This window comes from Vidua chalybeata, chromosome 6 (assembly GCF_026979565.1).
Source record: "Vidua chalybeata isolate OUT-0048 chromosome 6, bVidCha1 merged haplotype, whole genome shotgun sequence".
NCBI classification, from domain to species: Eukaryota; Metazoa; Chordata; class Aves; order Passeriformes; family Viduidae; genus Vidua; species Vidua chalybeata.
In genome coordinates, this window is record NC_071535.1 from 35,958,121 (window position 1) to 35,984,201 (window position 26,081).

General features: G+C 48.6%; 3 protein-coding genes and 1 long non-coding RNA gene across 5 annotated transcripts; 3 read left to right on the forward strand and 1 right to left on the reverse strand.

The window, feature by feature from the left end:
• Nucleotides 1-492: 492 nt before the first annotated feature.
• LOC128789382 (uncharacterized) lies at nucleotides 493-25,455 on the reverse strand. The gene is made up of 2 exons (XR_008431391.1): nucleotides 25,379-25,455; nucleotides 493-791 (listed from the first exon to the last, which is right to left on the reverse strand). It is a non-coding gene; the product is annotated as an uncharacterized LOC128789382 (long non-coding RNA).
• On the forward strand, nucleotides 6,895-8,792 carry RIOX1 (ribosomal oxygenase 1). Its single transcript, XM_053945308.1, has one exon. The coding sequence runs from the start codon at nucleotides 7,023-7,025 to the stop codon at nucleotides 8,748-8,750; it is 1,728 nt and encodes a 575-aa protein (XP_053801283.1). The 5' UTR covers nucleotides 6,895-7,022; the 3' UTR covers nucleotides 8,751-8,792.
• Nucleotides 13,302-17,986, forward strand: LOC128789381 (acyl-coenzyme A thioesterase 5-like). Its single transcript, XM_053945312.1, has 3 exons — nucleotides 13,302-13,911; nucleotides 16,456-16,658; nucleotides 17,304-17,986. The coding sequence occupies exons 1-3, from the start codon at nucleotides 13,302-13,304 to the stop codon at nucleotides 17,883-17,885; spliced, it is 1,395 nt and encodes a 464-aa protein (XP_053801287.1). The 3' UTR covers nucleotides 17,886-17,986.
• LOC128789380 (acyl-coenzyme A thioesterase 1-like) lies at nucleotides 19,449-26,010 on the forward strand. 2 transcript variants are annotated; one of them, XM_053945311.1, is made up of 4 exons: nucleotides 20,686-21,631; nucleotides 21,717-21,841; nucleotides 22,325-22,527; nucleotides 24,263-26,010. In XM_053945311.1, exons 2-4 carry the CDS (start codon nucleotides 21,826-21,828, stop codon nucleotides 24,866-24,868), a joined length of 825 nt encoding a protein of 274 aa, XP_053801286.1. In that variant the 5' UTR covers nucleotides 20,686-21,631; nucleotides 21,717-21,825; the 3' UTR covers nucleotides 24,869-26,010. The 2 variants fall into 2 exon arrangements, with proteins under 2 accessions (XP_053801285.1, XP_053801286.1); XM_053945310.1 differs by lacking the exons at nucleotides 20,686-21,631; nucleotides 21,717-21,841 and adding an exon at nucleotides 19,449-20,659.
• Nucleotides 26,011-26,081: the final 71 nt, after the last annotated feature.

Genomic DNA, 26,081 nt, shown 5'->3' on the forward strand with positions numbered 1-26,081 from the left:
CCCAATCTCTCGCTGTCGGCTCCGATTGGCTGACGCGGTGGGCACAGCGTGCCAGGATTGGCTGCCCGAGGTGCCACTGCGGCGCCGCGCCCGCCCCGCGCGGGGCTCGGCTGCGCGGCGCGGCGGGAAGGCGGCGGTCGCTGCCGGGCCGGACCCGGGGCCGGGGATCGCCCGGACCTCGGGGCACCCCCGGCTCCGGGGGACCCGCTGATGCGCCAAGGGGCGATGCGCCTTCCACCGCCCGTCTGCGGTTCGGTTCAGCTGTGGTTCTTATCTCCTCACGGCTGCGGCGGCACCAGGAGGAGGGTTCCCGCAGCCCCATTGGCACCTCGGTTACCCCCCGATAAACCACATGTGGTGACTGACACCTTCCCGGGGGGCTGCAGTGAGACGTGCTGCTAATGCCAGCTCTCCAGAAACCGTGGTGCCCTACATCAGGCAGAGGCCAGGCTAGCACGAAAATCGCGAGCAGGCTCCTTTAACATCCACGACTGAGACCGAAAACCACTGTATTCTCAGGATATCCTTCTTTCGACCCCAGAAACACTAGCATGCCTCCATTTTCGAAGTGGAGACAGTAGCAGGTGCTGAATTCAGCAGGGAGGCTGCGCTTCAAAGGGAAGTTACCCAGGGGAATCCTCTGGGAGCAGCACCCTTGCGACTGCACATACGGGGCTTGGCCTGAACGCGTTAACCAGAATGCGTATTTCCAACAGCTGCCTCCTCTCACCAGACTTTCAAGCAGCTGCTTCATCCAAAATGCAAGCCAGAACGATTCCCGGTGCATTCAGCTGGGAAAAAAAAAAAAAAATCGAAATTCAAAGATTACATGATGTTTCTCTTCATTATTATATTCTCCCTGCATACACCATCCCCCTTATTACTCTTTGCTTCTGAATCAAGCAAAGAAACAGAACAACAAAGAACACGGGCCACAATGTTGGCTGGCAAACATCAAGAAAACAAAGCAACTGAAATCACTGGGAATTTCAGAGCATCATGTGCAAAAATAATTTACCAAGTTTATACAGGAAGTGCTCAGGCAGAAGTATGAGTATGACACTGACTCAGTTTCAGACTGATGCTCTGACCCCCAAGTCATCCCTTGTTCATCAATTAAACTGAGAAGATGCAGGGATTCTCCTTACATCTTTTTGCATATCCCTTTGCTTTCCAAGGAAAGCAAAATCAAGGTAGAGAGCTGCCTTCCCTCTCAAATATTCAAAAATTGCTGGAGGATAAGACATTTCTACCAGTCCTAAGTTTTCTTCTGATTTTATGAAAACATTCCTGACTTAACATAGCTCTTAAAATGCTGCATTCCCAGTACCTTCGGTGTAACACTTCATCTTATTCACAGTCTCTGGATTTCTGACAGAAATTTTTGCAAAGCATGGTGCTCTTTATTTCTTATGAAAATTTAATTCCAAATGAACGACTCCCATATTATTGAGAAGCTCTGCTTCCAAATGAAAAGTATAAAGGAAAAGGCCAGGACATGCTATTGTAAATAAAATTGAAGCATACATTTATGCTTCAGCTATTTATAGCTTTTACAAATATTTATTAGATAGCTAAATTCATTTGTTGCCATTACTGCTTCTCTGCTCAGCTAATAACTTGAGCTCCCAGTATGGTCGTTGGTGGCTGAAGGGAAAGGGGGCTGTGGTGGGAAAGGAAAGGAAGATGACCCTAGAGGTCACTTAGCTGGACATGCTGAGCATCCAGCATAGCAAGCTGCACATTCACAGTGCTGCGCTGCGGGTCCAAGGCACCTTCTGGGTTGAGTGTGTTGTCTTCCCACAGCATTTCCATGGCAGGGGGAGAAAGTACTTTTCCAAGGTCTGACACTGGAAGCAATGCTTCAAATTATTTTATCTTCATGGGTAACAAAGGAACATAAGATACTTCATAGCATTCACCAGAAACCAAACCCAATTTGCCCCTTATCACCTTTTCTTTAAGACTGGGAACAAGGCTCCCTGTGTAATACACAGGATTAATGGACTTGACTGTCCCTGTCATGCCCACTGACTCCTGTCAGCTGTGCCTTTCTAGCCAAGATCCTTCCTGGGCTCAGTGGGATAGCAGGAGAGTATGCTATTCCCTAAGGACCTGGGAATATATTACACACACATTCATGACAATGCAAACTCCTTTATCCCCACTGCAGATACCCGGAGGCTTAACATCATTCTACCCTATTGGTTATCTAAAATAATGTCAGTGATTAAATCTCCCTTCTCTAATCACTCCATAATGTTATCCCTTCTAGGAACAAGCCATACCAGTATAAATACTACCATATATGCATTTTTATGCTCACAAAGAGGAATTCCATCTTTTCAGCAGTATATATAAAACAATAGGAGCTTGTGTGTCTGGATGAGCACTGGAAATGTTAAAAAATATTTCTCTAAGGTGCCATATTGGCTAGTAGCAATACATATCTACTATGAGAAGCAAATTAGCAATTACTACAGGGGCTTTCTCCTGTCATGCTCTGAGCAGACCTGAACCAATATGGTTGCTAAACCAAGGCATTCTGTTTGCATAGTATTTTCATCTTGGTAGTGCTGCATCTGAGATGAGCAAGCAATTTCAGAGTACTTCGGAAAAACTTCAATATAGGAAACAAAAGGTAAAGTCTTTTTGCAAGGCTTCTGACTAGGAGAAGCTTACAGGAGAAGCAAATGTTGAATAGGGTTACCCTATGCTGGCACAGTGATATGTTAATAGTGGGCATAAATGTATTTAAATAGTGGGCATAAATGTATTTAATGAACAAAGCTATGCAGTTGCCATCATTAGTACAGAAAGGATATGAGGAGCAAGAATCCTTTAAAACCTGTCTTCCATGGAAAAGCATCAGCCAAACAGCTTGTCAAGAGCCATGGTCTGGGCATATCAAAAGGATATTCTCTAGCACAAGATTTATGCAGGAAGAGTTTGACTGTACTTTCTACCTTGATACTTTAGATGCGATTAATCCCACAAGAGAAGTATTTCATTCAGGTTCTCTTTGCCTTCATTTTAGGATGGGGATTTTCTCCTCATGGCCATTTCTTTCTCTCCTTCTGCTGGAGCCTTGAAGTCTGGAGCTTTGTATTTAATCACTGCCTATGGAGTCACTGCAGATGGTATCTGCTCAATGCTACCAAATGCTAGATGGCATCTAATAAAAGCACAAAACCCCTCATAAAATTATTTCAAAATTTGAAAGTACACATGCCCAGTCAGGGGGGTCAGTAAACTCAGTCAAGGGTTCTACTTAATTACATTAGTTTAATTCAGCTTTAATTCCAAGGTATTTGCTTTAGTGTCACATGGTACAAAAGAAAATGTCTGTACTTCCAAATCCCTCCAAAAAGATAATTTCACAGGGAGGACAGGACCTTCTAATTATGATTTTTACAAATGTGCTTTAATTTGGCTGTCCCATGGCAGGGAAGGTTTCTTTTCTCAGCAGGGCTCCTTGTGAAAGATAACCAGGATTAAAGACCACAACCAGTCACTGAATAAGAAAATCCTCGAAAAGAGAGAAACAGCTGGAGGGAGGCCAAAGCTGCTGCCAAAAGATGCTTCAGTGAGTGAGTGCATTCACTCTGATGAGAGAGGCCAGAGGATAGCTCTTGAGAAACAGTTCCTGAATTAGCTTTCAGTCTTGTTATCTGGCAGTGAACTTTATAGCTTTCACAACGAGCAGCAGGCTTTACAATCCAGCCGAGTGTCCTTCCAGTGATGACATAGTGGATGTAGCTATGAGACAGATTGTCAGCTAAGCAAATCTGTTAGTGAAGGCTTGAAATGTTCTTTATCCTTACTAGGTATTAGTTTTGGCATGAGAACAAAACTGATGGTGCAAAAGGAAGGTCACCAGCAAAGTAATAATGAGAAGAAAGATTAAGCTGGGCTTAACTTTCTAATAGTGACTGGTTTACATTAATGGTTTGCTGGGAGCACAGAGAAAGTCTGCGTGATGGTGAACAACTGAGTATCTAATACACAGGAATCTGCAAAGAATTTTGCCCTTTCCACTCATTAGTGAAGACTGCTCAGCTTTGCAGGGACAGGCCTTACCCAAACTCCTCTTTAAAACTGAGATTTCAATTATTTGAATGGCATAAGGTTAAAATATCAAATGAACCCTACATCTCTTTAAGGTGCCATTTACTTACTTCTTTTGAAGTCACTTGTGACTCTCTAATAGGTTGTACTTACCACATTTATATGTCCTGTTAAATAAAACACGTGTGGCTCTTGGCAATGCAGGTTATATGTTCATAAAATCCAAGTAATTTTGTGCTAAATTCTAATTAAGAAATTTAATTGAACCTCCAGTTGCTACTCTGTCTGTGTAAGCAGCAGCTTGGGATGACCTAATCATTCAGAGATCTGTTTTACTTTCCTGTTGTTTATTTAAAGAGCTGTACATGACACGTATTTCTTTAGACAAATTCCCGTGAAATATTGGACAATGAATGCAAAGAGCATGTAAACCTTGTGGCTACTCCTAAGTAACCATCTGAGTACTCTGTGATACTGAAGCCCTTTCTTTTTGCCCTAGGTCAAAACTCTTTCTTGTGTCGCACAGAAAAATAGCAACATTCTTTATTCTCGAAAGTATTTATTATTAGAAAGACTAAATTGTCACAAGAAATGTTTTCTTGTTATAGAGATTTAACTACTATTATTGTCCACTGTGTCCTTCGCTCAGAGACTCTGTTATACATCATAAAAAATCCAGTGTCAATCAACTGTCTCTCAGCAGTAGAAAGTGATATCCCTATGAAGATCAGGGCCCTCAAATGAGACTTTGAACCCCCTGTACTGGTAAACATCCAAAACAGCTTTGCTGCTGTCATTACAGGTATCCTGGTGTAACTCAGGTCAGGCTCTGTGCACAGTGCCCAGCTTCTTCTCAGAAGGATCAGTTGCACTCCAGTAAATTAAGCAGTAACACAAATAACAATCCAGATGCCCAGGTTTTTCAAAGGTCTCCCCCCTCCCAAGCCTGTTTAGCCACGCTTACATATAATTAAAGCCTACAATGGCCTAACTTCTACCACATTTCAAGCACTTGCATCTCAGTTTTGTTAAGGGTCCAGTTCTGTTGAAATGGTTTCAGCTGATAAGATTATTCTAGTAAGCAGGGCTTAACCTTGGGGAAACAAAGAGTGGATTGAACTAGAGCTCGCCCTTCCCTTCTCTTCCAGTCTACACATGCACGCACAGGCTGCTCGCGTTCCCCTCTCGCTGCAAGCCCCACCCCGCGGGTCACCTTGCCAGGCAGATGCGGTGTTCCCCGGGCCGCTTCCCAGAGCAGGGGTGCAGAGCGCTGGTCGGCCTCTGCCGCCTGCTGGCAAAGCCGGAAATGGTCCAGGCGTGAAATCGGAGGCTGAAGTGCTGCCCGTGCACGCCTAAAATCCGTCTCAATTAACTAAAACCATCGTGGCAAAAACAGGACGGTCTTCTACTGCCGTTGCTTTTCACGCAGCTTTGGCTGCGAAGGCTATGCCCGAAGAACTCCGTCAGAAAAATATCTCCAAAATTAAAATAGTTGTTCTTGCACATATACAAAAAAGGCCTTCATTGCTTTAGAGCATATTGGCGTTCTCTGAGACTGATTTGTTTTGTTTTTAAGGCAATTTAAATGACCTTAAACCTTTGAGATATCTGCATCTATTCTAGAATTGAGACTTGACAGCTGAACTTATCCTCATTAGGCCTAACTAATTTCTGCTCCTGAATTGTGGAAAAATTGAAGTGTAGGTCTGGGTTGAAACCTGTCAAAAGGTGAAAATTCTCTTTTCAGCTTTATATCTTATGCCTGACACTAAGTAGCCCACACAGCAAATCTGCACGTGCCTTGTGAGTGTTAGCTGTTTAACATATTGTGTGCAGCTGATATTCGTATCTGTGAGAGGTTAATAACACCCTGTGAACCAGAGGGTTCCTGGGCACACTTGGGTAATTGCTGCAGTTAAATGCTTTAGACTCACAGCAGCCTCTGGAGATGAAATTCTCATGCAAAATTCATTCCCATGAATTACTGCAGTTCATCAAAGATTCTTCTCACAAAAGTACTGCATAGTGAATTTCTTCAACTGAAGCTTGTTCTTGGTCAGAAACATCATCTGTCAATATAAACCCCTACAGTTTTTCACCTTTGCCTCAAGCAGAGTCTTGTTCTACCCCTCTAGCAAAGCTTCCTACGCTGAAGCTGCAGCCTCTGGAAGCACAGAGCAGCCCTCAGGCTGCCCAGCAGCACTAACGTTGGCCTTCTGGGAAGCCTCCGAGAAATGGGGAGGAAACAAAGGTCTGCCCAGGTTATTAGACAGTGAGTGGATTTGGGAAAAAAAAAAAAAAAAAAAAAACAAACAAAAAAAACCCAAAAAACCCACCCAAAACCACCACACCACAAACAAACAAAAAACCAAACACAACGTAACATAGCAGTCTTTTGGGTTTTGGGGATTCTTTTATTCTTTTGAGATGACAGCCTTTCAGCTGCCATCACCATCAGAAGCACGGGAAAAGGGGAGGGGAGATGGCACACAAGAATTGGTTCCATTCAATTTGGGTTTCTATTCCTTGTGCAACACGACCTTATGAAGTAAGTGTTACCTCATCTAGATTCATTAGGTTGCAAAGTAATTCCAGGCTGTCTAAAAGCATATCCTTACGGTACGCCTTCAAGAAAAAAAAAAAAAAAAACAAAAAAAAAAAACCAAAAAAAAACCACAAAAACAAACACCACTTTCTGAACGTGCTTAGAGCGTACTTCCAGAACGAAGCTTCCCAGACAAAGAACAGACCAGCATCGTACCAAGAGGAATCGCCTCTCTTTCTCTTCCGCGGGGCAGGGGAAGCAAATACACCCAGCATATTTTAAGCGGCGGTGATGACAAAAGACAAGACACTCTGGCGCACACGGCACCCACATCCTTCCGGCGGCAGACGCGCGGGCTCCATCCGGAGCTCCCGGCGGAAGCGACGGCGCGGGGCGGGGCCGGGCAGCCATGGCGGCCATGGCAGCGGAGCAGCGTGAGCTGGGGCGTCTCTCCGCGCTCGCCGTGTACCGCCGGGTAGCGGGGGCCGGACGGATGGAGCGGCGCCGCCGCGGGGCCCCGCTGCCCGCGGGTCGCAAGCGGGCCAAGGCCCGCCTGAGGCGCGGCCGGGCTGGAGGCGGCGGCTCGGAGCCGGAGGCGCCGCCGCCAGCCGCGAGCCGCGTGGAGCTCCCCGTGGAGGCCCCCGTGGAGGCCCCCGTGGATCCTCGGCCCGAGGCGACGGCCGCCGGGCCTGACACGAAACCGCGGGGCGGCCCCAAGGCGATGCCGGGCGGTCCGCGGCCGGCGGGGGAGGACGGCGGCGGTGTGTCGGGGCTGCTGCGGCAGCTGGCGCGGCTGGAGGACAGCCGGCAGCGGGCGGCCGAGCTCTTCCGCTGGCTGCTGGCCCCGGTGGCGCCGGCGGAGTTCTTGGGGCGGCACTGGGAGCGGGCGCCGCTGCTGGTGCGGCGGGGCGACCCCGGCTACTACGCGGGGCTCTTCTCCACGGCCGACTTCGACGCCGCCCTGCGAGGAGGAGAGGTTCACTTCGGCACCCACCTGGATGTGACCAGCTATGCCGAGGGAGTGCGGGAGACGCACAACCCCTCCGGCAGAGCCCTGCCCGCTGTCGTGTGGGACTTCTACCAGAACGGCTGCTCCCTGCGCCTCCTGTGCCCGCAGGCCTTCTCCCCCACCGTCTGGCACTTCCTCGCCATCCTGCAGGAGCAGTTTGGCAGCATGGCAGGGGCGAACACATACCTCACGCCCCCGGGTACGCAGGGCTTTGCCCCCCACTATGATGACATCGAGGCCTTCGTGCTGCAGCTGGAGGGGAAGAAGCACTGGCGTGTCTACAGGCCCCGAACAGATGCTGAGGTGCTGCCCCAGTTCTCCAGCGCAAACCTCACACAGCCTGAACTTGGTGAGCCTGTGTTGGAGACTGTGCTGGAAGCCGGGGACCTGCTGTACTTCCCCCGTGGCTTTATCCACCAGGGTGATTGTCTCCCTGATGCACATTCACTCCACATCACTGTGTCTTCCTACCAGAGGAATTCCTGGGGGGACTTTCTGGAGAAGCTCCTCCCAGCTGCCCTGCAGATGGCCCTGGAGGAAGACGTGGAGTACCGACGGGGGCTTCCCATGGACTACCTGCAGTATATGGGGGTTTCTAACTCAGACACAGTCGATGCTCGGCGAACAGCCTTTGTGGAGAAGGTGCAGAGCCTGATAAAGAAACTTGTTGACTATGCACCCATCGATGCTGCCGTGGATCAGAGAGCCAAGTCGTTTCTTCATGACTGTCTTCCTCCAGTGCTTACTGAAAGTGAAAAGGCGCAGAGTATCTATGGCTTCCCGGCCCGGTGGCAAGATGGAGGCCCCTGCAATGTTGATATTCTGATAACAAAAGACACCGAAGTACGCCTGCTCCGTCATGGCATCGTTAGACTGTGTAATGAAGAAGCAGGTGTGATGCTGTACTACACTACAGAAAACTCAAGAGTGTATCATAAGGAAGAACCCAAGTTCCTTGAGCTAGATCCTGAATATACAGACAGTATTGAATTTCTCCTGTCTTCCTATCCAAATCATGTAAGTGTGGCTAACCTTCCATGTGAAACCTTGGAGGAAAAGATTTCTCTAGCTACACTTCTGTTTGAGAAAGGTATTCTGACTACAAAGAAACCTCTGGCAAAAGTCTAACTCTTATTTTTTCACAAAATAAAAGTACACTTGTTTAGAAAATGTTCTGTCTTGGTCTTGCCTTCTGTCTGCTAGATATGAATCAGCAGTTCAGGTCTCTGCATCTCATCTGGGGATAGAAGGTCTATGTCATGGGTAGAGAAATCAAATGTTCTGATTAAAATAAGTATTTGCTCTAGGAACAATTCTGCAGGGCTGAGTGCCTATAGAAGAGAAGAGTGCCTATAACCAGCCATGTTACTACACCCTAGGTAACTTCAGGAAAGTTGTGAACTTTCTTGTAGCCTTGTAAATCATCATCACGTTTTCACAGTATTTTAAAGCAGCCTGCTCAGCTGAATGCAGGAAATACTGTTCATAGGCATATTTGGTGATGGTCACCATTCTGTGTGCCTTTACTGGGCTATTCTGCATATTTGGTGTGGCCTTCACGCCCTTGGTCACACATTTATTCTTCCTAAAAGTGGGGCCTGCAGGCAGCTCCCACTCAGTTTGAGCAATTACACCCACCTATGTGGCCCTGCCCTTACTGAATGATGCAGTAAGATTTTCTCAAGCAAACATAATTTGAAATGCTTCAGGCTTGCTTGCTTCCTTTTCAGTCAAATAATAGAGATAAAATATCTTCCCCCAGTGGTTTCCCCACAGCATCCCTTATCAATGAAATTATTGGTTCTTTCAGGGCAAGTGGAGTACCCTCCAATATGTTTGGGGTTTTTTTGTGCTGAGTGAAAAACGTTTCATTTTAGGACCTATTAAGTTACATTAATACATGCCTGGCTGTGTGGTCAGTTCCCATAAATACTGGCAAACCTCTGAAACATTTTCCACAATGCTATTTTATCATAGCAGTCAGCAGGTGAGATACATTCTGTCTTAAAGCCTCCTGAAGATATATCCACAGTGAGAGGGTGCATTACCCTGTGCTCCTCCGAGCTGTTGTGTTATCCAGGTTTTGCAAGATGGCACCCATACACTCTTAACTGTTAGGGATTTAGGTGTACACTATATCCTCCAAGATCCCATACTTGCAACACTGCCAGCCTTTCCTCCCTCTTTTGCCTGTATGCTTTTGCTAAATCTTGAAAGTTGAGCTGTGTAAAATTGCACAAGATCATACTGAGGTGACCTTGGGGCATCTTTGCTCTGTGAAACACTAGTGGCTGGACAGAAATGTTGTTGCCAATCTCATCCTCTGACCCCCCTGTCTATTCATCCTCACCAGAGGGTCAGCCACCCTTACCCCACCATTTATGTCCCTGGTAAATATCTCATGTCTCAGTGGTGCCTTTCCTGGGCTGCTCTGTGTGCTATACGTGCAACCACAGGCACCAGCACTGCAGCTTCGCTGCTTGGGGCTGTGCTGCAGAGCTGTACCAGGAGCTCATGCAGCCCTTTCTGTGATGGCTGCAAGCACCCCCATGTCTCTTTTGAGCACTTTAATGCCACCCAAAGACAGCATAAAGTCTCCTTAGCTTTTCCTTTCACTGGACTCTGGAAACTACCTGGGCTAGAAACCTTACAGGTACTCCTTACAGATTTATTTATGCATGGCTAGCCAGGCACAGAGTTTCTCTTTTCTTTATTGTTCTTTCTGCGGAAAGGTATTTCTTGCTGAGACCTGCAGAGTATACTAAACTTTTTTTAACTAGGAGGTGGTGATCCATTTTGATCCCAGTAGGAAAAGCATTTATATTTTGTAAGGTATCTAAAAATGCCATGTATTATAGCTAACACTAATCTTACATCCCTTTAGATGCTGAGAACCCCAAACAAAGAAGCATTTTCCCATGTCATGGAGATGTGGTTCAGAGCAGAGATTGTCAGCTTTCAGTCTTTTAAGGTATTGTAAGATTCTTGTATAAGGTAGCAGCTCTATTTAGCATATCTACAGTCAAACAGAAACAGTGTTTGCAAGGGAATGTCTTTCTGCGCTGTTCAGTAAGGGCAGGGCCACATAAACTGTGTTACCTCAGGTCCTGAGTGGGAGCTGCCTGTGGTCTACTCTGTAAGGGAGAGCTGGCTGAGTTTCCTGTAGGGCTTGGGTTCTGTGCAGGGCAGCACAGGCCTGAAGGCCCCGTTGTACAGGCAGCACAGCACAGGAACCAAAGGCATGGGGCAGTGTTGTGTCCTCCAGAGGCTACACTGTGGCTACTGGAGGGGAACGTTCTGCATGCTGTAAGGCAAGGACCATGCTGAGGGTTCCTTCATGGGCTTCCAAGCAGTGCAGAAACACAACTGAAGGTACAGGGAACATATCCACCAATGCCAGAATGCTCACCTAGGAAAGGGGAAGGATCAAACAGATATGTGCTGGAAGGCCAGAGCATGGGTACTATTCAGATACTACCATCTCAGAGTGACTGAGAGGAGACACCTGCATTTTTTGAAGCAGCTTTCATGAATTGTCACCACATGCCCACATGTGAAGCCATAGAATAGAAAATATAAAGAAAAAAGCCTTTACTGGTAGCCAGCAGTGGGGGGTTGACCTTGGCTGGTTGTTGGATATCTGCCAAGCCACTCTTTCAATCCTCTTTAGCAACAAGAGAGGTGGAGAAACTGAGAATAAAAACCTTACAGGTCAAGATAAGGACAGGGAGTAATTCATCAATATTTTGCCCAACATCTTGGGCAAAACAGACTTAACTTAGAGAAGATTAATTTAATTCATTGCCAATAAATAACAGAGTAGACAGAGAGATATAAAAAGAAAATTAAAAACACCTCCCCCTCATCTTTGAGCAGCATCAGATCCATCTCTGAGCTGGCTGAAACTGTCCCTGTCCAATAAAGGGGAATCCCGATCTCTTCTTACAGTCTCCCACTACCAAAACATTCCCACTTTAGCTCTAAATAATCTTACTTTTCTCTTGCAACCAGAGCTCAAAAGTGTCATTGTGCTTGTTCTCTCTTGGCTATCATAAGGGAATATTTTGCATGGAAAAGAAAAAATTTTTGTGTAGGAGGTGCCTGACATTCGCTCAGAAGGAAAAGGATTGATTTATTGCTATGACTTTCTTCATGTGGTTTTGGAAACTCTCAGCATTAGACAATCTTGCCCTCCATGAATCAGCTGTTGTGTTTTTCAGCTCAGCACTGATGAGCATTTCCTCCTATCTCCCAGGTGAAGGGTCCAGGGGTTGGCCTGCTCGGTTTCTCCAAAGGAGGTGAAGTGTCCCTTGCCATGGCTGCCTTCCTGAAGAACATCATGGCTGTTGCTTCCCTCAATGCCCCAATGCCGAGAAGTCACACTCACTCCAAAGTATCTGTATACAATGAACTGCCACCAGCACCCCCAACTGCTTTGTGAGGACAAAACCAGGGGCCAAGGAGCACCATTTCTGTCAGACCCGGAGGGCTGCCACCTCCTTTGTGAACACCATCACCCTGTGCCAGCTGAACCAGCTGTCCTGGGTTTCTCCATTTTGCAGGTGTCCTCCAGGCCAGCTTGGTACACATGGAGCCAGCAGCTGCCTCTCAGCCCTGTCACATTTTCAGCACCTGATGTCCCCATTGTAGCCCTTCCCTGCCCAGCATGTTTCATAACAGATGTTGCCAGCAGCACTGTCTGACATCTCTGGGCCTGCCCTAGCATGGGTAAAGCTCTTTGAGCATGGGCTAGAAGAGAATGTGACAGAGCAGGAGGGAGGGAGGAACAAAGTCTCGGAATAGCTCATGGCAATGCCAGGTGCTGTCATCACACAAAAGGTGCCAGACCGCATGACCCAGGAGATTCCGGGAAAGCGGTGCTGGCTAGTGGGGCTGTCTCTGCCTGAGATGTTCCCAGGCCTGCAGCTTGGCTGTTTGAGGGAAAAAAACAGAGCCTGCAGGAGAAACCCAGGAAGGAGGGATGCAGTTGTGTCTGTGTCCAGTCCAGCAGGCCTGCTGTAAAGAACTTTGACCACAGCAGATAAGCACAGTATGCAACAAGTGTCTAGAGAGAGCAGCTGCCTTTTGGAGATCTTAGTATCATAGAATAGTTCAGGTTGAAAGGGACCTTAAATGTCATATAGTCCAACCACCCCCCTGCAATAAGCAGGGACATCTTCAACTAGATCAGATTGCTGAGAGCCCTGTCCAACATGGTCTTGGATGCTTCCAGGCATGGGACATCCATTGCCTCTCTGGGCAACCTGGGACAGTGTTTTACTACCCTCATTGTAAAAAACTTCTACCTTATGTCTAATCTGTATAAACTGTCTTTTAGTTTAAAGCCATAGCCCTACTAACAAATTTGTCCCCATTTTACAGGCCTCCTTCAGGTACTGAAAGATGGCAATACAGTGTCCCTGGAGCTCACTCTTCTTTGAGCTGAGATGCTCCATCAGTGTCAGGGGATCAGCTGTGATGATCCCACCCTGCCGTGGGTGCTGGCAGGGATGCAGCAGTGGCTCCAGGCAAATCTGGCATCTCCCAGTACGTGTAGATCCACGCTATTCCTGCTTAAATTCCCCCCACCCCCGCCTCCGTGTGGGAAACCGCATTTATAAAAGAAGCCTCAGCTTGAATGCAGACACAACTCACAGTGTACTCAACAGCTCTGGAGCCATGGGGCAGGTCAGTACCCGCTCCCTGTGCCGGGCCAGCTCCCGCGCCTGGCAGAGGCGGCTGCCCTGGCCCGGCCCCGCGCCTGCAGCCCCACGGGGCCGCAGCCCCGCGTGGAGCCCCGGGACAGCTCCCGCCCAGGGACTCTCCTCCATGGCCCCCTCCATCCGCCTGTCGCCCGCCGCCCGCAGCCTCTTCGATGAGCCGCTGGCCATCGCCGTGCAGGGCCTCGGCCCGCGGCAGCAGGTCACTCTGCGGACGTCCTTGCGGGACGAGACCGGAGAGCTCTTCCAGGCCAGTGCCCTCTACCAGGCGGGCGACGACGGGGAGCTGGACCTCGCCCGCTGTCCTGCGCTGCCGGGAGGCAGCTTCTCCGGCCTGGAGCCCATGGGGCTGCTCTGGGCTCTGCAGCCCCAGAAGCCTTTCTGGCGGCTGGTAAAGCGGGACGTGCAGAGCCCCTTCCTCCTGCAGCTGGAGGTGTTTGAGGGCCACGGGGAGCGCCCGGGGCGGCTTCTGGCCCAGGCGCAGCACGAGCGGGCGTTCCTGCGGGACGGGGTGCAGAGAGTCCCGGTGCGAGAAGGGAGGATCCGGGCAACGCTTTTCCTGCCCACTGGTGAGTACCAACTGCAGCCATCCTGCTTTCTCTAAACCGGTGTTTTGTTCGTGAAAGTTGTTCCATGACCTCTGTGAAGGAGTCTATTAAAGGCCCATGTCCTTTCCCCCATCCTTCCCTCCCCCTCCCATGCCACTGACCAGCCTGACCATCCTTCCCAATTCATCTGCCCATGCATGTGCCAGGACACGGTTGCAGAAGGGAGAGGAATAACCATTCTTACCCGGGGCTTGACCTTACAAAAAAAAAAGAAAACAAAAAAACAACCATGAAGAAATTCACAGCAAGTGAATGTGACTGTGCCAGGAGAGGTGCTAGACAAGAAGCTGCAGAATACAGTGGTGGGGAAGGGCTCTATGACAGTCATTGGCATTCTTACTCACTGGGAGGGGTTGCAGTTCTCTCTCCTCCCCCAAAAGCAACTAACTATAGTAACTATTTGGTGACCATGGCCCACCATATTGGGGTGAGCATCACCAGTTTGTAAAAGAGGGAAGACGAGGAGCTCAAGAACATTTACAGGGAATAAATCTTTCCAGCAAGAAAAGACAATTATCTAATTGCTCCAGAAAGGGTGCAGAGCATCTTTCAGAGATGTAAGGATTGCTCAAGACAACACTTGTCTCCAGCATCTTCTGGGCAGCTATACCAAGGCTTTCCTGACAGAGTCCAAGGTATGGGAAGGCTGATTTCACAGACTTAGCATCCACCCACAACAAAGCTAGGACTCCCTCCCCTGCCTTACCTCCACCCCCACCTGCTGACTAGGACAGAGAAGAAGCCACCTGCATACACTTTATATCCAAAATGTCCTACTTCCCCTGAGCTGAGGCACTTTCAGTAAGTCAAATGCTAGTGCACATCCTCCAAGTCCCCTGACCTCCACCTTTTGCCTGTGTTTTAAAACGTGACCCTTGCCACACATTGCCTGGCACTTTGAATTGTTTCGTAGGCACTTTGAGTTGTTTCCTAGGCACAGGATAAAAAGCATTTATCCCCATCCTACTGCCACCACAAACAAGCTTCAACTTAGCAGGACTGTAAACTCAGTCTGTAGTCAGTATTTCTCTTAGTTCTATTTGGAGATGTGTTTCACAACCATGATTTCACCACACTCAAATTGTCCTGCACTGAGATACCCCATCATGATTTTCAGTTCCTGAGCCTGCTCTCTACACCACACATCTCACATTCAGGTTCAGTAGTTGGATACTCCTCAGCAAATGGCATAAGGCTATGTAGAGGCCGAGAGCTCAAAGGGCTTTTGCTACAGTACTGTCGCACCTCCCTTGAGCACCCCCACAGCCTTGTTCAGCTGTACCACCTCCTCTGGGCTTGTTCAGTGCAAGTCCACAGAAGCCTGCCACACTCAGCTGAGCCATGGGCCACAGACAACTGCACTCCTCGCCGCTGGCCACAAAGCCACTGCTCTGAGTGCTCACAGCCTGTGAAGAGCCAGTAGATGTGCTGTTGTCTCCATGCAAACAGACAAAGCAGCACTTTTGACAGCAGGGCTCTCCTTGACTCAAGGCAGAGAGTGAACAGATGCTGTGCTCGCTCTCTCCTCACCTCTGACACCCTGCAGCATATTCCCATCTTCCACCTGCAGCCTTACCTGCGGATGCATGGGCCACTGTGGTGCAGGCTGTGAGACTGTGGTAGAAGGGCATCCCCAAAGGGTGGGAGGCATGAGCCCACTCAGGCCTGCGGCTGTCCTGAAGCCAGAAGTAGGTGTGAGCTAGGTCTTCTCCACTCCCCAACAGGTCCAGGGTCACCTTCTCTGGCCTGTGGCTTGTGGGGCTTTCTTGCAGATTGCAGTCCCAAAACCAATCAGGCTGAAGGAATGCAACATGCAAAGCATTCTCTTTGGCTGTCTCTGTCTCTGTCTCTGTCTCTGTCTCTGTCTCTGGCTGGACAGGTTCAGGATTTTCCCAGGATGAGGAAAGAGCATCCTGGACCAAGAAAGATCCAAACAGAGATCTGCTGATCATCCACTGAGATACCTGTGTCATCCTGTGCAGAATTTGATACTGATGCTGCCAGACATGACTGGCAAAAGGAAAAAAGTAATGGTTTGGGTGACTTACAGCTTTTCAAGGGATCCCAAATATTAAAAAGCCACAATACAAACAAAAAATCTTACAGTTTCTAGTTTGCATTGCATCTATCAAACCATGATACCTTGAGGATTCTTATAGTGGTAGATGAAGCACTTGTTGTTACAGGGCTGCTTACAGGAAGATTCTTTTACCAAAGACTCTCCACGTGTTGGCCCTAAGCACAATGCACAGTACTGCTGATTCCTAAAACAAATAAAGGTTTGCACCTTACCTAAGAGGTTCTGTTTATGCACTTTTTTTCCTCTGCAACACACTCTAGAATTTTTTCAGGTGCTGACACTGCACAGCTGACTGATAGTGTCTTTTCCCCAAAAGATGCTTTTCTGCAGTTCCTGTTTGGTACCTCATTTTATGCATTCTAAACCAGAAAACCACTGAAAAGAGTAATTTCAGGCAATTCTAATCTTTGTCTTGTTTGCTCCAGGAGAAGACACCTTTCCAGGGATCATTGATATACATGGACTTGGAGGAGGTCTTTTTGAGCCCAGAGCAAGTCTGCTGGCCAATCATGGCTTTGCCACACTCGCCCTGGCTTATTATCAGTTTGAAGATCTGCCCCAGGAACCAAAGGAACTCCACCTGGAATATTTTGAAGAGGCAGTGAACTATATGCTGCAGCACCCACAGGTAGGAACACCCGTATCCTCTGGGTTCCAGGAACCAATCCTGTAAAGTCCTCTCACTTTGCCCAAGTCATCTTTGGAGGAAGCTGCAGAAATACTCACCTGGCAGGGCTGGCCTTTGCAAAGATTTTGGGTCTCTGAGTTCTTGGAAAGAGAAGGGGCAAGTATATATGCACTGGAAGAGGGGTGGAGAGAGAGACAGAGAGACAGAGAAATATCACAAGAGACAGATCAGATGTAACCAGGTGGGAAGTGTGTGCAGGAGAAAGCCTTCATGAGTTGCCACCAAATGTCCTCCTACAGTTTCAAGAGTGAAAAGTAAAGAGCATCTGCCAGGGTCTAAGACTAATAATTCATAGATGTGACCTACAAGCTGTCCCCAGATGGATGATATCATGTCCCCCACTCCTGGCTGATTTTGGCGTACCAGGGAACATTCTGATTGTGAGTGGTTTGAAGTACAGTGTGAGGAGGAATCATAGGGGGTGTGGGAGGGTGTGCCTGTCATTTCCAGAAGGAAAAGGATTCATTGCTATGACTTTCTTCATGTGGTTTTGGAAACTCTCAGCATTAGACAATCTTGCCCTCCATGAATCAGCTGTTGTGCTTTTCAGCTCAGCACTGATGAGCATTTCCTCCTATCTCCCAGGTGAAGGGTCCAGGGGTTGGCCTGCTCGGTTTCTCCAAAGGAGGTGAAGTGTCCCTTGCCATGGCTGCCTTCCTGAAGAACATCATGGCTGTTGCTTCCCTCAATGCCCCTGTTGCTGCTACATGTATTCCTTTCTCTTACAAGGATAAAACCATCCCCACTGTGACCATATATGAACACAAAGCCAAGGCCACTAATTCCAAATTTCTCGATTATTCTGATGTCATTGATGATCCTTTTCAAGCCCCTGGCAACCAAAGCCGGATCCCACTAGAGAAAGCTGAAGCACAATTTCTATTCATGGTAGGCCAAGATGACCGTGTTGTCAAAAGTGAGTATTATGCTACTGAAGTCTGCAAGCTTCTGCAGGCTCAAGGGAAGGAAAATTTTCAGATTCTCTCCTACCCTGGAACAGGGCACTGCATAGACCCACCCTTTTTCCCTTTGTACCACATAGGAAGCCACCCCGTTTTTCACAAGCGAGCAGTCCTGGGTGGGGAGCTCAGGGCTTATTCTAAAGCTCAGGTTCATGCTTGGTCACAGATCCAGGCATTTTTCAGAAAGTATTTAATTGCTAACTAATGTGCAACAAATAATGTGCAAGCAACACACAACTTTGAACAACCAGATCTGATAAATTCTACTACAGTTATCAGGTCAAACCTTGTCACAGCTGTACCAGTACAACTACAATATCTTCCATACCTTTGCACATCCATAACAAAGAAAATAAATGGGTTTGCCTTTTCTGTTCCCCTCTCAACCTTTTTGCTCAAGTGTCAAGAAAAGGAATGGTGGTTTTTGCATTAGTCTTTGATAAAATAGGTCATGTGCAAAATGCACAGTTATGTTTTTTGAGTGGTTTCTATTCCTCTAATACTTGACAGTGCTTTCCATGTCACTGTGGTCTCTACATGCATATGCTATCCTCAGGTCATACTAATTGTCTCTAATGACAGTTTTGGAGCGGGGATTTCACTGCTCTTCTGGTGACTATGTCATTGCAATGGAAACGTCTCTGACTTCTGTGCTGCTGGAAATGTGTAAGAATGGCCGCTATGGCCAGGATGCTGGGCTGTCTCTGGTTAAGCCTTGGGAAAGGTTGTTTGCCTTTTGTGCCTTCTTTCCATCTTCCCTTCCAAAGGAAGTGCTCTGGTTTGTGGATACTTCTGGCCCCAAGATATCATGCAAAAAACTTTCTCTTGAATTTACAGCCATTTTGATCTTCTCCTACATGATGTGGAACACTTTAATCTTTGTTACTGGGATGAGAATTGTAATAAAGAGACTGAGATTTAAAAGCCATGGAGTCTTTTGCTGTGCTTTGGTTAGAAGGAGGGTTTGCAACTTGACTACTTTCTCATCCCAGGGTGAAGGCTTAAGAAAGCTTGCAGCAACTTGGGATCAAAGGTTGCCCAGGTGGGAACAGGAGACCATAGAAGACGGACACATAGCCCCCTTACCTTCACTCTCTTCCACAGCTCTCGTGTCACCAAGCATGGAGCAGAAGGAATTTTGCTGAAGCCTCCAGGACCCTTTCCCTTAGCATCTGTTCCCGCATATGGTCAAGCCTATCATCAAATCCAGTAGAGTAAGCCACAGAACATTGTTCTCAACAATAGGAGTAGTTGCCACACATTCAGGGCTGGACACCAGACAACATACCCAAATGCTAGATGACAGAACACCTCACCTGTTTGGAGAGGTAATTTCCATGGTGAATGAAAGATTGCCCGATATCTCTGACCACTTAATATTTCCAATTAGGGCGATGCTCAAGATTCCCTTAGATGTTTCCACTCCTTCCACACCTCTAAGACAGACACGGAGCTCAGAGACTGAGGCATCCCTGCCTGCATCTCCCAGGAAGAGTGGGAGCTTCAGGAAACAGCTCTCCCTCTGCAGTTCGTTTTGGATCAGAAGATCCATCTCTGCCTAAGATGGACTGAATGACGCTGTTTTTTAAATCCTTACACAATCCATTACTAGAAGAGCCACATGTTTCCTGACCTACCTAAATAGTCTGTGAAAGTGCTCCTCCCTTATTGCTCCTGCATCCCTGACCACCCTGACCATCCTTCCTAATAAACCTGGCTGTGCAGCTGCCTAGACCGGACAGAGCCTGGGGGACACATAACCCACCTTTCCCGTGCCTTGGGGTAACGAACAGAGAAGCAGAGCCGGCAAGGAGACAAGAAGCAATGGCGAGCTAGTGCTGGTGTGGCTTCTCCCCACCTCGGCTGGAGCTGGCCCTCGCTGTGGTCTCTTTGCTGAGTGGCATGGCACGGCTCGGCCGTGCCGTGCAGAGCTGTCCCATCTCTGTACGGTCTGTCCCACACCAGCCCTTCCCTGTCCAGTGAATTCCGACTGCGATTCTGCTCGGTGGCTCGTCTTCTCCCCACGTCTCCTGCCCGCAGCCACCGCCTGGCCCGGGAGAGCTCGGAACACCGAGGAGCTCGCCGACGCCCAGACGGGTTTCAAGGACTCGGCAGCCTTTGGATGAAGCCTCCTACAGCCGGGGAAGGCAGCGTGGGGAAGACAAGAGAGCAGGCAAGCATGCAGGGAAGTAGGGAGGCACGGAAATCGGCAGGCACGCAGGAGGGAAGCAGGCGGGCGGGACAAGGGAGCTGCCGCCCCGCTCCTCCCCGCCGGGGCGTGCCAGCGGCACTCCAGGCCCGAGCCCGGCCCCGGTTCCGCGAGGTTCTGCCCCAGTATCCGCCCCCAGGGGCGGGAGCGATCCGGAGCCATGGGGCAGGTCAGTGCCCGCTCCCTGTGCCGGGCCAGCTCCCGCGCCTGGCAGAGGCGGCTGCCCTGGCCCGGCCCCGCGCCTGCAGCCCCACGGGGCCGCAGCCCCGCGTGGAGCCCCGGGGCAGCTCCCGCCCAGGGACTCTCCTCCATGGCCCCCTCCATCCGCCTGTCGCCCGCCGCCCGCAGCCTCTTCGATGAGCCGCTGGCCATCGCCGTGCAGGGCCTCGGCCCGCGGCAGCAGGTCACTCTGCGGACGTCCTTGCGGGACGAGACCGGAGAGCTCTTCCAGGCCAGTGCCCTCTACCAGGCGGGCGACGACGGGGAGCTGGACCTCGCCCGCTGTCCTGCGCTGCCGGGAGGCAGCTTCTCCGGCCTGGAGCCCATGGGGCTGCTCTGGGCTCTGCAGCCCCAGAAGCCTTTCTGGCGGCTGGTAAAGCGGGACGTGCAGAGCCCCTTCCTCCTGCAGCTGGAGGTGTTTGAGGGCCACGGGGAGCGCCCGGGGCGGCTTCTGGCCCAGGCGCAGCACGAGCGGGCGTTCCTGCGGGACGGGGTGCAGAGAGTCCCGGTGCGAGAAGGGAGGATCCGGGCAACGCTTTTCCTGCCCACTGGTGAGTACCGGCCATGCCGGGCTCCTTCCCCTGCGTTGCTGCCTCTGCTTTTGGTCCCCGCACTCGCAGGCCCGGAGCCAGACCGCTTCTAGGCTCCCCTGGCGCCCCGTACCAGGCAGAGGATAAGGGGGAGCTGCGTCTCGCCAGTAGGGACTGGACACTTCTCAAGGCGTGGCCTGATCAGCTCGACCAGCTTGGATCTGCTGGCCGTGCTCCTCACACGGAGCAGCCTCGTGGTGAAGCATGTGTGTCTGTTTAACGGACTTCTATTGGACATAAAGGCATTGATCACAGCACACGTTTTGTTCCCAAATGCCATGGGAGGTGGAGTTAGCCAGTTTTCAAGGCATCTTTCCATCTGTCTGTTTTTTAGGAAAATCGGGTGGTAATTCTTTTGAGTAAGTGGAAGATGCTCTCCTAAACTGTGGAGTTTAAGTCTGTGGCATCCCTTTCCAGCTTTTCCACACATCCTGAAGTTTGTAATGTCCTAATTGCTGTAGCCCAAGTTGCCTTTTGCTGCCACATTTGTCCCCACTTCTTCCCTGCTTGTGAGCAGGTCAAAGAAAACATTGGAGAGACTTGCCCTGGCAGTATTTTTGTCAGAGAATAATGAAAAGGGTCTGTGAGGTTTTCAGATTGCCAGACTAATGCTGTGTTGTCCTTCCATCAGCTGTTGAGATTTCTGCTAGTTTTCTGTAGGAAACCTCATCTCTTGCACTCCCTTGGTTCTGTAGTAGCCACACCCCCACCACATCCCACCTTTCCTTCCCCTCGTGATACATAGGTTTTCACCAAGCATGTCTCTGGAACCCCAAGGAGCTCTTCTGTGTATCACGTGCTTTCCCCTCTCCCCTTTCTTTCCTGTCTGTCCCAGATAACTCTTTCATGACAGTGCTACAATCGTATTTGCTGTGCCAGCCAGTGCCCTGGGCACTGACTGCTCTGACTTCATCTGTTTCCTTGAGGCTGGAGGTGAATTTCTAGTTCTTGCTTGTTACACACGTTTGATGTTAGTCTGCAGACACCTGAGGGAAGCCTCACCCTCTCTCCTGAGCAGGAATGGAAGTCTCCCTCTTGGCCTCCTCCTTTCCATACTTGGTTAGTACTTTGCAGCAATCCCTCTCAGGTCTGGACTTCAGTCCCTGTCCCATGATGAACCTAACTTAATGCTTCCCTTACCAGGTAAGCAAGGCTGGTTTCACATACTTTCTTCTCTTAATCCCAGAATAAATGACTGAGGTGCATTTACACTAAAATTGAGAAGCTGGAACCATCAGAAGATGAGATTTTTTTGGATCAGCCATCTGGGAAATGCACTAAGGAGAAGCCTGCTGGGTATTTTTGAAGCAGAGCTTAATACATTTGCAGTGAATTTACATGATACAGAGTACTAATTATGACTGCCAAAAGATCCCTTCTTTTCCAGCTGCCTGTTTCCTGATGTTATCTAAAACATGTTATCTAAAATTAGCAGACCTGCTAATTTGTGCTAGTTTGTTTAATCTTGAAGCAATGTAGCCATTTCATTAAAACTGTCACAGTAATTTAGGACCCTCAATACCATTCTGCTGCTGTATTTTTTTAATACACATTTCCAGGCCTATGGCTTTGGAATATAAATTAAAAATTGTGGGTTAATGTGTTCTGTTATGTGGTCTCTCTCAGGAAGTGGCCCCTTTCCAGGAATTATTGACTTGTATGGAACTGGAGGAGGACTCCCTGAATACAGGGCATGCCTGCTGGCCAACCACGGCTTTGCTGTGCTGGCTCTGGCTTTCTACAGCTATGAAGATCTCCCCAAAGGGATGAAGGAATTCCACCTGGAATATTTTGAAGAAGCTGTAAACTATATGTTACAACACACCCAGGTTGGTTTGTTCATTGACTCTCACTACAGTGAACTCTCATTAGTTAGGTTCTGTCAGACTATAGATGGGGCAGAGCTGCTGAACTCAAAATAGCATCTCTGTTGAGTTGGCTGTTATTGTTTTATATCTTTAACTCCCATTACAATGGCTCTCTGGGAGACTATTCCAACTCTTCCTTTTGAACTGGCCAAGTGAAACAGTGACACATTGGTCACATACTGGTAATTTCTACTCCATTCAACCCAGTGTCATAACTAGGGTGCTAGTTTCATGGAGGCTTACTGGACTTGCAGTGGGGATTTTAAATGTATGCTCTGTAGAACGTCCTTCAGAACTAAATGTCCTTTTCAGCTGTGGAGCACATGATAGCCTTCTGTGATCCAGGTCTCAGGGAAACCAAGGAAACTCAAGGAAGTCCACCAATACACATTTGATGCTGTGTATTTTATAAGCTGTTAAAATCACTCCAAATGTTGGTATTTCATAAGTGTGGGTTTTAGTAGCTAGTTGTGCACTTAGGGATCCTTCTAACTCAGCACCTCTTGGAAAAGAACCCTGCTCAATTCTGCATCTTCTTATAAGTAGCTGTGAGTGAAAATAGCTAGAATTGCACAAACCAACACTTGGTTTCTCTAGAAAATGAAAATAAATACCTTCCTCAATCTCAGAAAGATGAGTAGTTGTTAAAGGTCTTGACTGCTTTTTAGTCACCTTAACCTTAACTGCTCATGCCACCTCTCTGCCCAAAAAAATCTGAAAATTGCTTCACCCTGCATTTTTTCCCCTTGAGACCAGTACAGTACCATTGCCTCCCATTAACACCTTCATGTGTTTTTAATGTGCTGCAAAGTTTCAGCCATATTTTCTAATTTTCTCCTTCCCATATTTCAAAGTCAGTGGGTTTGAAGCCTGTTAGGCTGTTGATAAGACACAGAAGGTGTTAGATTCTGATGCTGTCTCAGAGCCTATTTGCCCCTGAGAGTCTTTGGATATTGAAGAATCGTGGTTATTAGCTAACCTTCTCCCAGTATCCTTACAGGATTTCAGCACCCAGTAAGGCCATTTAACTTTCCTATTCTAGTTTATTTGCCTTGTGTAAAAGAAAATGAAGGTAACCTAGTCTAGATTGACTCCAGGGGACTGTACAATTCTCCTAGAAAAATGGTTTTAATAGGTTATATATTTAAGATAAATTTTAATGAGTAAGCTACCTCAGACTACTTCCTGTGAGTTAGATACCAAACATTCTAGAGAAGCGGGAGAGCAGCTCATGTGGAGCCTGCTACCCCACACCAGCTTCTTAATAGGGGAACCTTGACTATAAGAAATACATTAACATAAGTGATGACAATATCACAGTCATTGCTGACTTTGAGCATTTTGCAGTGAAAGAAAGCAACTGCAGAGGAGGTCTTCCCTGTTCTTTCCCTCTTCTTCTCTCAACTGCATTATAATCTGGGACTGCACATTTGCAAGCACAGCTGTACTCTCTGCTTCGGCACTGAACCTTGTAGCTTTGTTAAGATGATGCCACAGTCTCAGTAGGGCATAGCATCATAAATCAAGCACAGAACAGTGCCTAGCATCCCTCAGACATGGGCCCTGCACACAGGACCTCAGATGGGTGGTAGGTGGGGTCCAAATCTGGGACAGACACAGCTGCAAACATGGCAACGTATTAAAGAAGTGGCATGCCATGGTTCATTGCTTGTGGTTTCTCTTCTTTCACCTCCAGGTTAAAGGTCCAGGAATTGGTTTGCTTGGACACTCAAAGGGAGGTGACCTGTGTGTCTCCATGGCCTCCTTCCTAAAGGGCATCACAGCCACTGCCCTTATCAACGGCTCGGTGGCAAATGTGGGTGCGGTGCTCCGCTACAAGGACATCATCATTCCACCCCTTGGTATCAATCCAAAACGCATCAAGGTCGGCAAGTCCGGGATTGCTGATATTATTGATGCATTGAACAGCCCACTAGAAGGGCCTGATCAGCAAAGTTTTATCCCTTTGGAGAAGGCTGAGTGTTGCTTCTTGTTCATTGTCGGCCAGGATGATCACAACTGGAAAAGTGAATTCTTTGCAGTTGAGGGGAGCAAACGCTTGCAAGCTCATGGGAAAGAAAAGCCTGAGATAGTCTGTTATCCTGGAGCAGGACACTACATTGAACCTCCCTTTTTCCCAATGTGTGCAGCCTCAATGCACCTGCTATTTGGCAAGCCTGTGATGTGGGGAGGGGAGCCCAAGGCACACTGTGAGGCACAAATAGATGCTTGGCAGCAGATCCAAGCTTTCTTTCATAAACACCTCACAGGCAAGCTGTCTGGAACATCCAGTAAGCTCTGATATGAATTAGGTTACCTTACAGATGAAGATGCTGGTTTTGTTAAATGTTTTGTTAAATGGCTCAGAATGAGAACAAGGACTATCAGAGAATAAGCTATTAGGTTTCTTGGAGGATGATGGTGGGTGAAAGCAAGACAGCAGCTTCCTTTTTACACCCTCCTCTAATCTTGGCTAAAGGCCTTGGCCTCCTATTTTATGTAGTACATGGTTATGAGCTGTGGAAAACAAATGGTGGTAAGTTTGTGTGCTTTGAGTGTGAATTAAAGTGGTAGGCAACTCATCCAAGCTGAGAACCAGGATGAAAACATGCCTTGGCCTTCTCAGAGGAGATGTATGCCATTGCCCAGCTTTGTGTTCTAGTTCCAGTATTCCAGTTTTTCTGGAAGCAGTAATCTGCCTCCAGTAATCTTTCTGTTCTCCCTGTGCACTTCTCCCTCCTTTGTTGCTCCTTGCTCTTCTCTCAAACCACTAAAATGCATCTGCCTTAAAAATATCTAATATTTCACTTACCAAAATCAGTACTACTGTGCCAGCACCCTCAGGTAAAACTTCACATTTGTAGGCAACAAACAGCCCATAGCTTGATGTGATGTTCTGAGAGCATGCAGTAGAAATGAGACATTTAAACAGTCTGTGGAAGTTCATAAGCGTGAAGAAGCAACATAACAGGTCCTGTTAGGTGTCATCCTGGAATCGCTCCCAGGTGTCTCCTCAGCACGGCTGGGTATCGCTGTGGAGATCCACAGCCGGAGCTCCCTGCCTGTACATTCCCCAAATGCCGTCTCAGCTGCCTGCTCCTAAGCGCTGCTGAGAGCAGCCCGGCTGCTCCGTGAGGCGGCCTGGAAGGGGCCTGAGGCGGCCGGCCCGCTGTGGTGGAGCGGGGCTCCGGCTGCACGCCCGCTGCTCTCTGCGCAGCGGGGTGACCGCTCGGCCCCGCCGGGATCGTCAGCAACTTTGTGCACCCAAGCGTGGGGTTGAAGGAGAAGACGCTGGGAGTTGCCGGCGCATTTGCACTGTGTGTCCGAACACGTAGTACCCGCCAGTGCTTGCAGCCCGACCTCTGCTGTTGCCTGTGCGTCAGGCCCGTTTCAGCGTTTTGTATCCACCGTACTGTAATGGATTAAAGTGAAACTTTAACCGCTGCCCACGGCTCGCTGCTCCAGTCGGTTGGATGGTTTGGGGGAGGCGGGAGCGGCCCGCCGCTGGCTGCCTT

Coding starts and splice junctions, on each gene's coding strand:
- RIOX1 (XM_053945308.1), top strand. CDS start 7,023: ATGGCGGCCATGGCAGCGGAGCAGCGTGAGCTGGGGCGTCTCTCCGCG.
- LOC128789380 (XM_053945310.1), top strand. CDS start 20,050: ATGGGGCAGGTCAGTGCCCGCTCCCTGTGCCGGGCCAGCTCCCGCGCC. Junction 20,660..22,324: donor AACGCTTTTCCTGCCCACTG/GTGAGTACCGGC, acceptor GGTCTCTCTCAG/GAAGTGGCCCCTTTCCAGGA. Junction 22,528..24,262: donor ATATGTTACAACACACCCAG/GTTGGTTTGTTC, acceptor TTTCACCTCCAG/GTTAAAGGTCCAGGAATTGG.
- LOC128789381 (XM_053945312.1), top strand. CDS start 13,302: ATGGGGCAGGTCAGTACCCGCTCCCTGTGCCGGGCCAGCTCCCGCGCC. Junction 13,912..16,455: donor AACGCTTTTCCTGCCCACTG/GTGAGTACCAAC, acceptor TGTTTGCTCCAG/GAGAAGACACCTTTCCAGGG. Junction 16,659..17,303: donor ATATGCTGCAGCACCCACAG/GTAGGAACACCC, acceptor CCTATCTCCCAG/GTGAAGGGTCCAGGGGTTGG.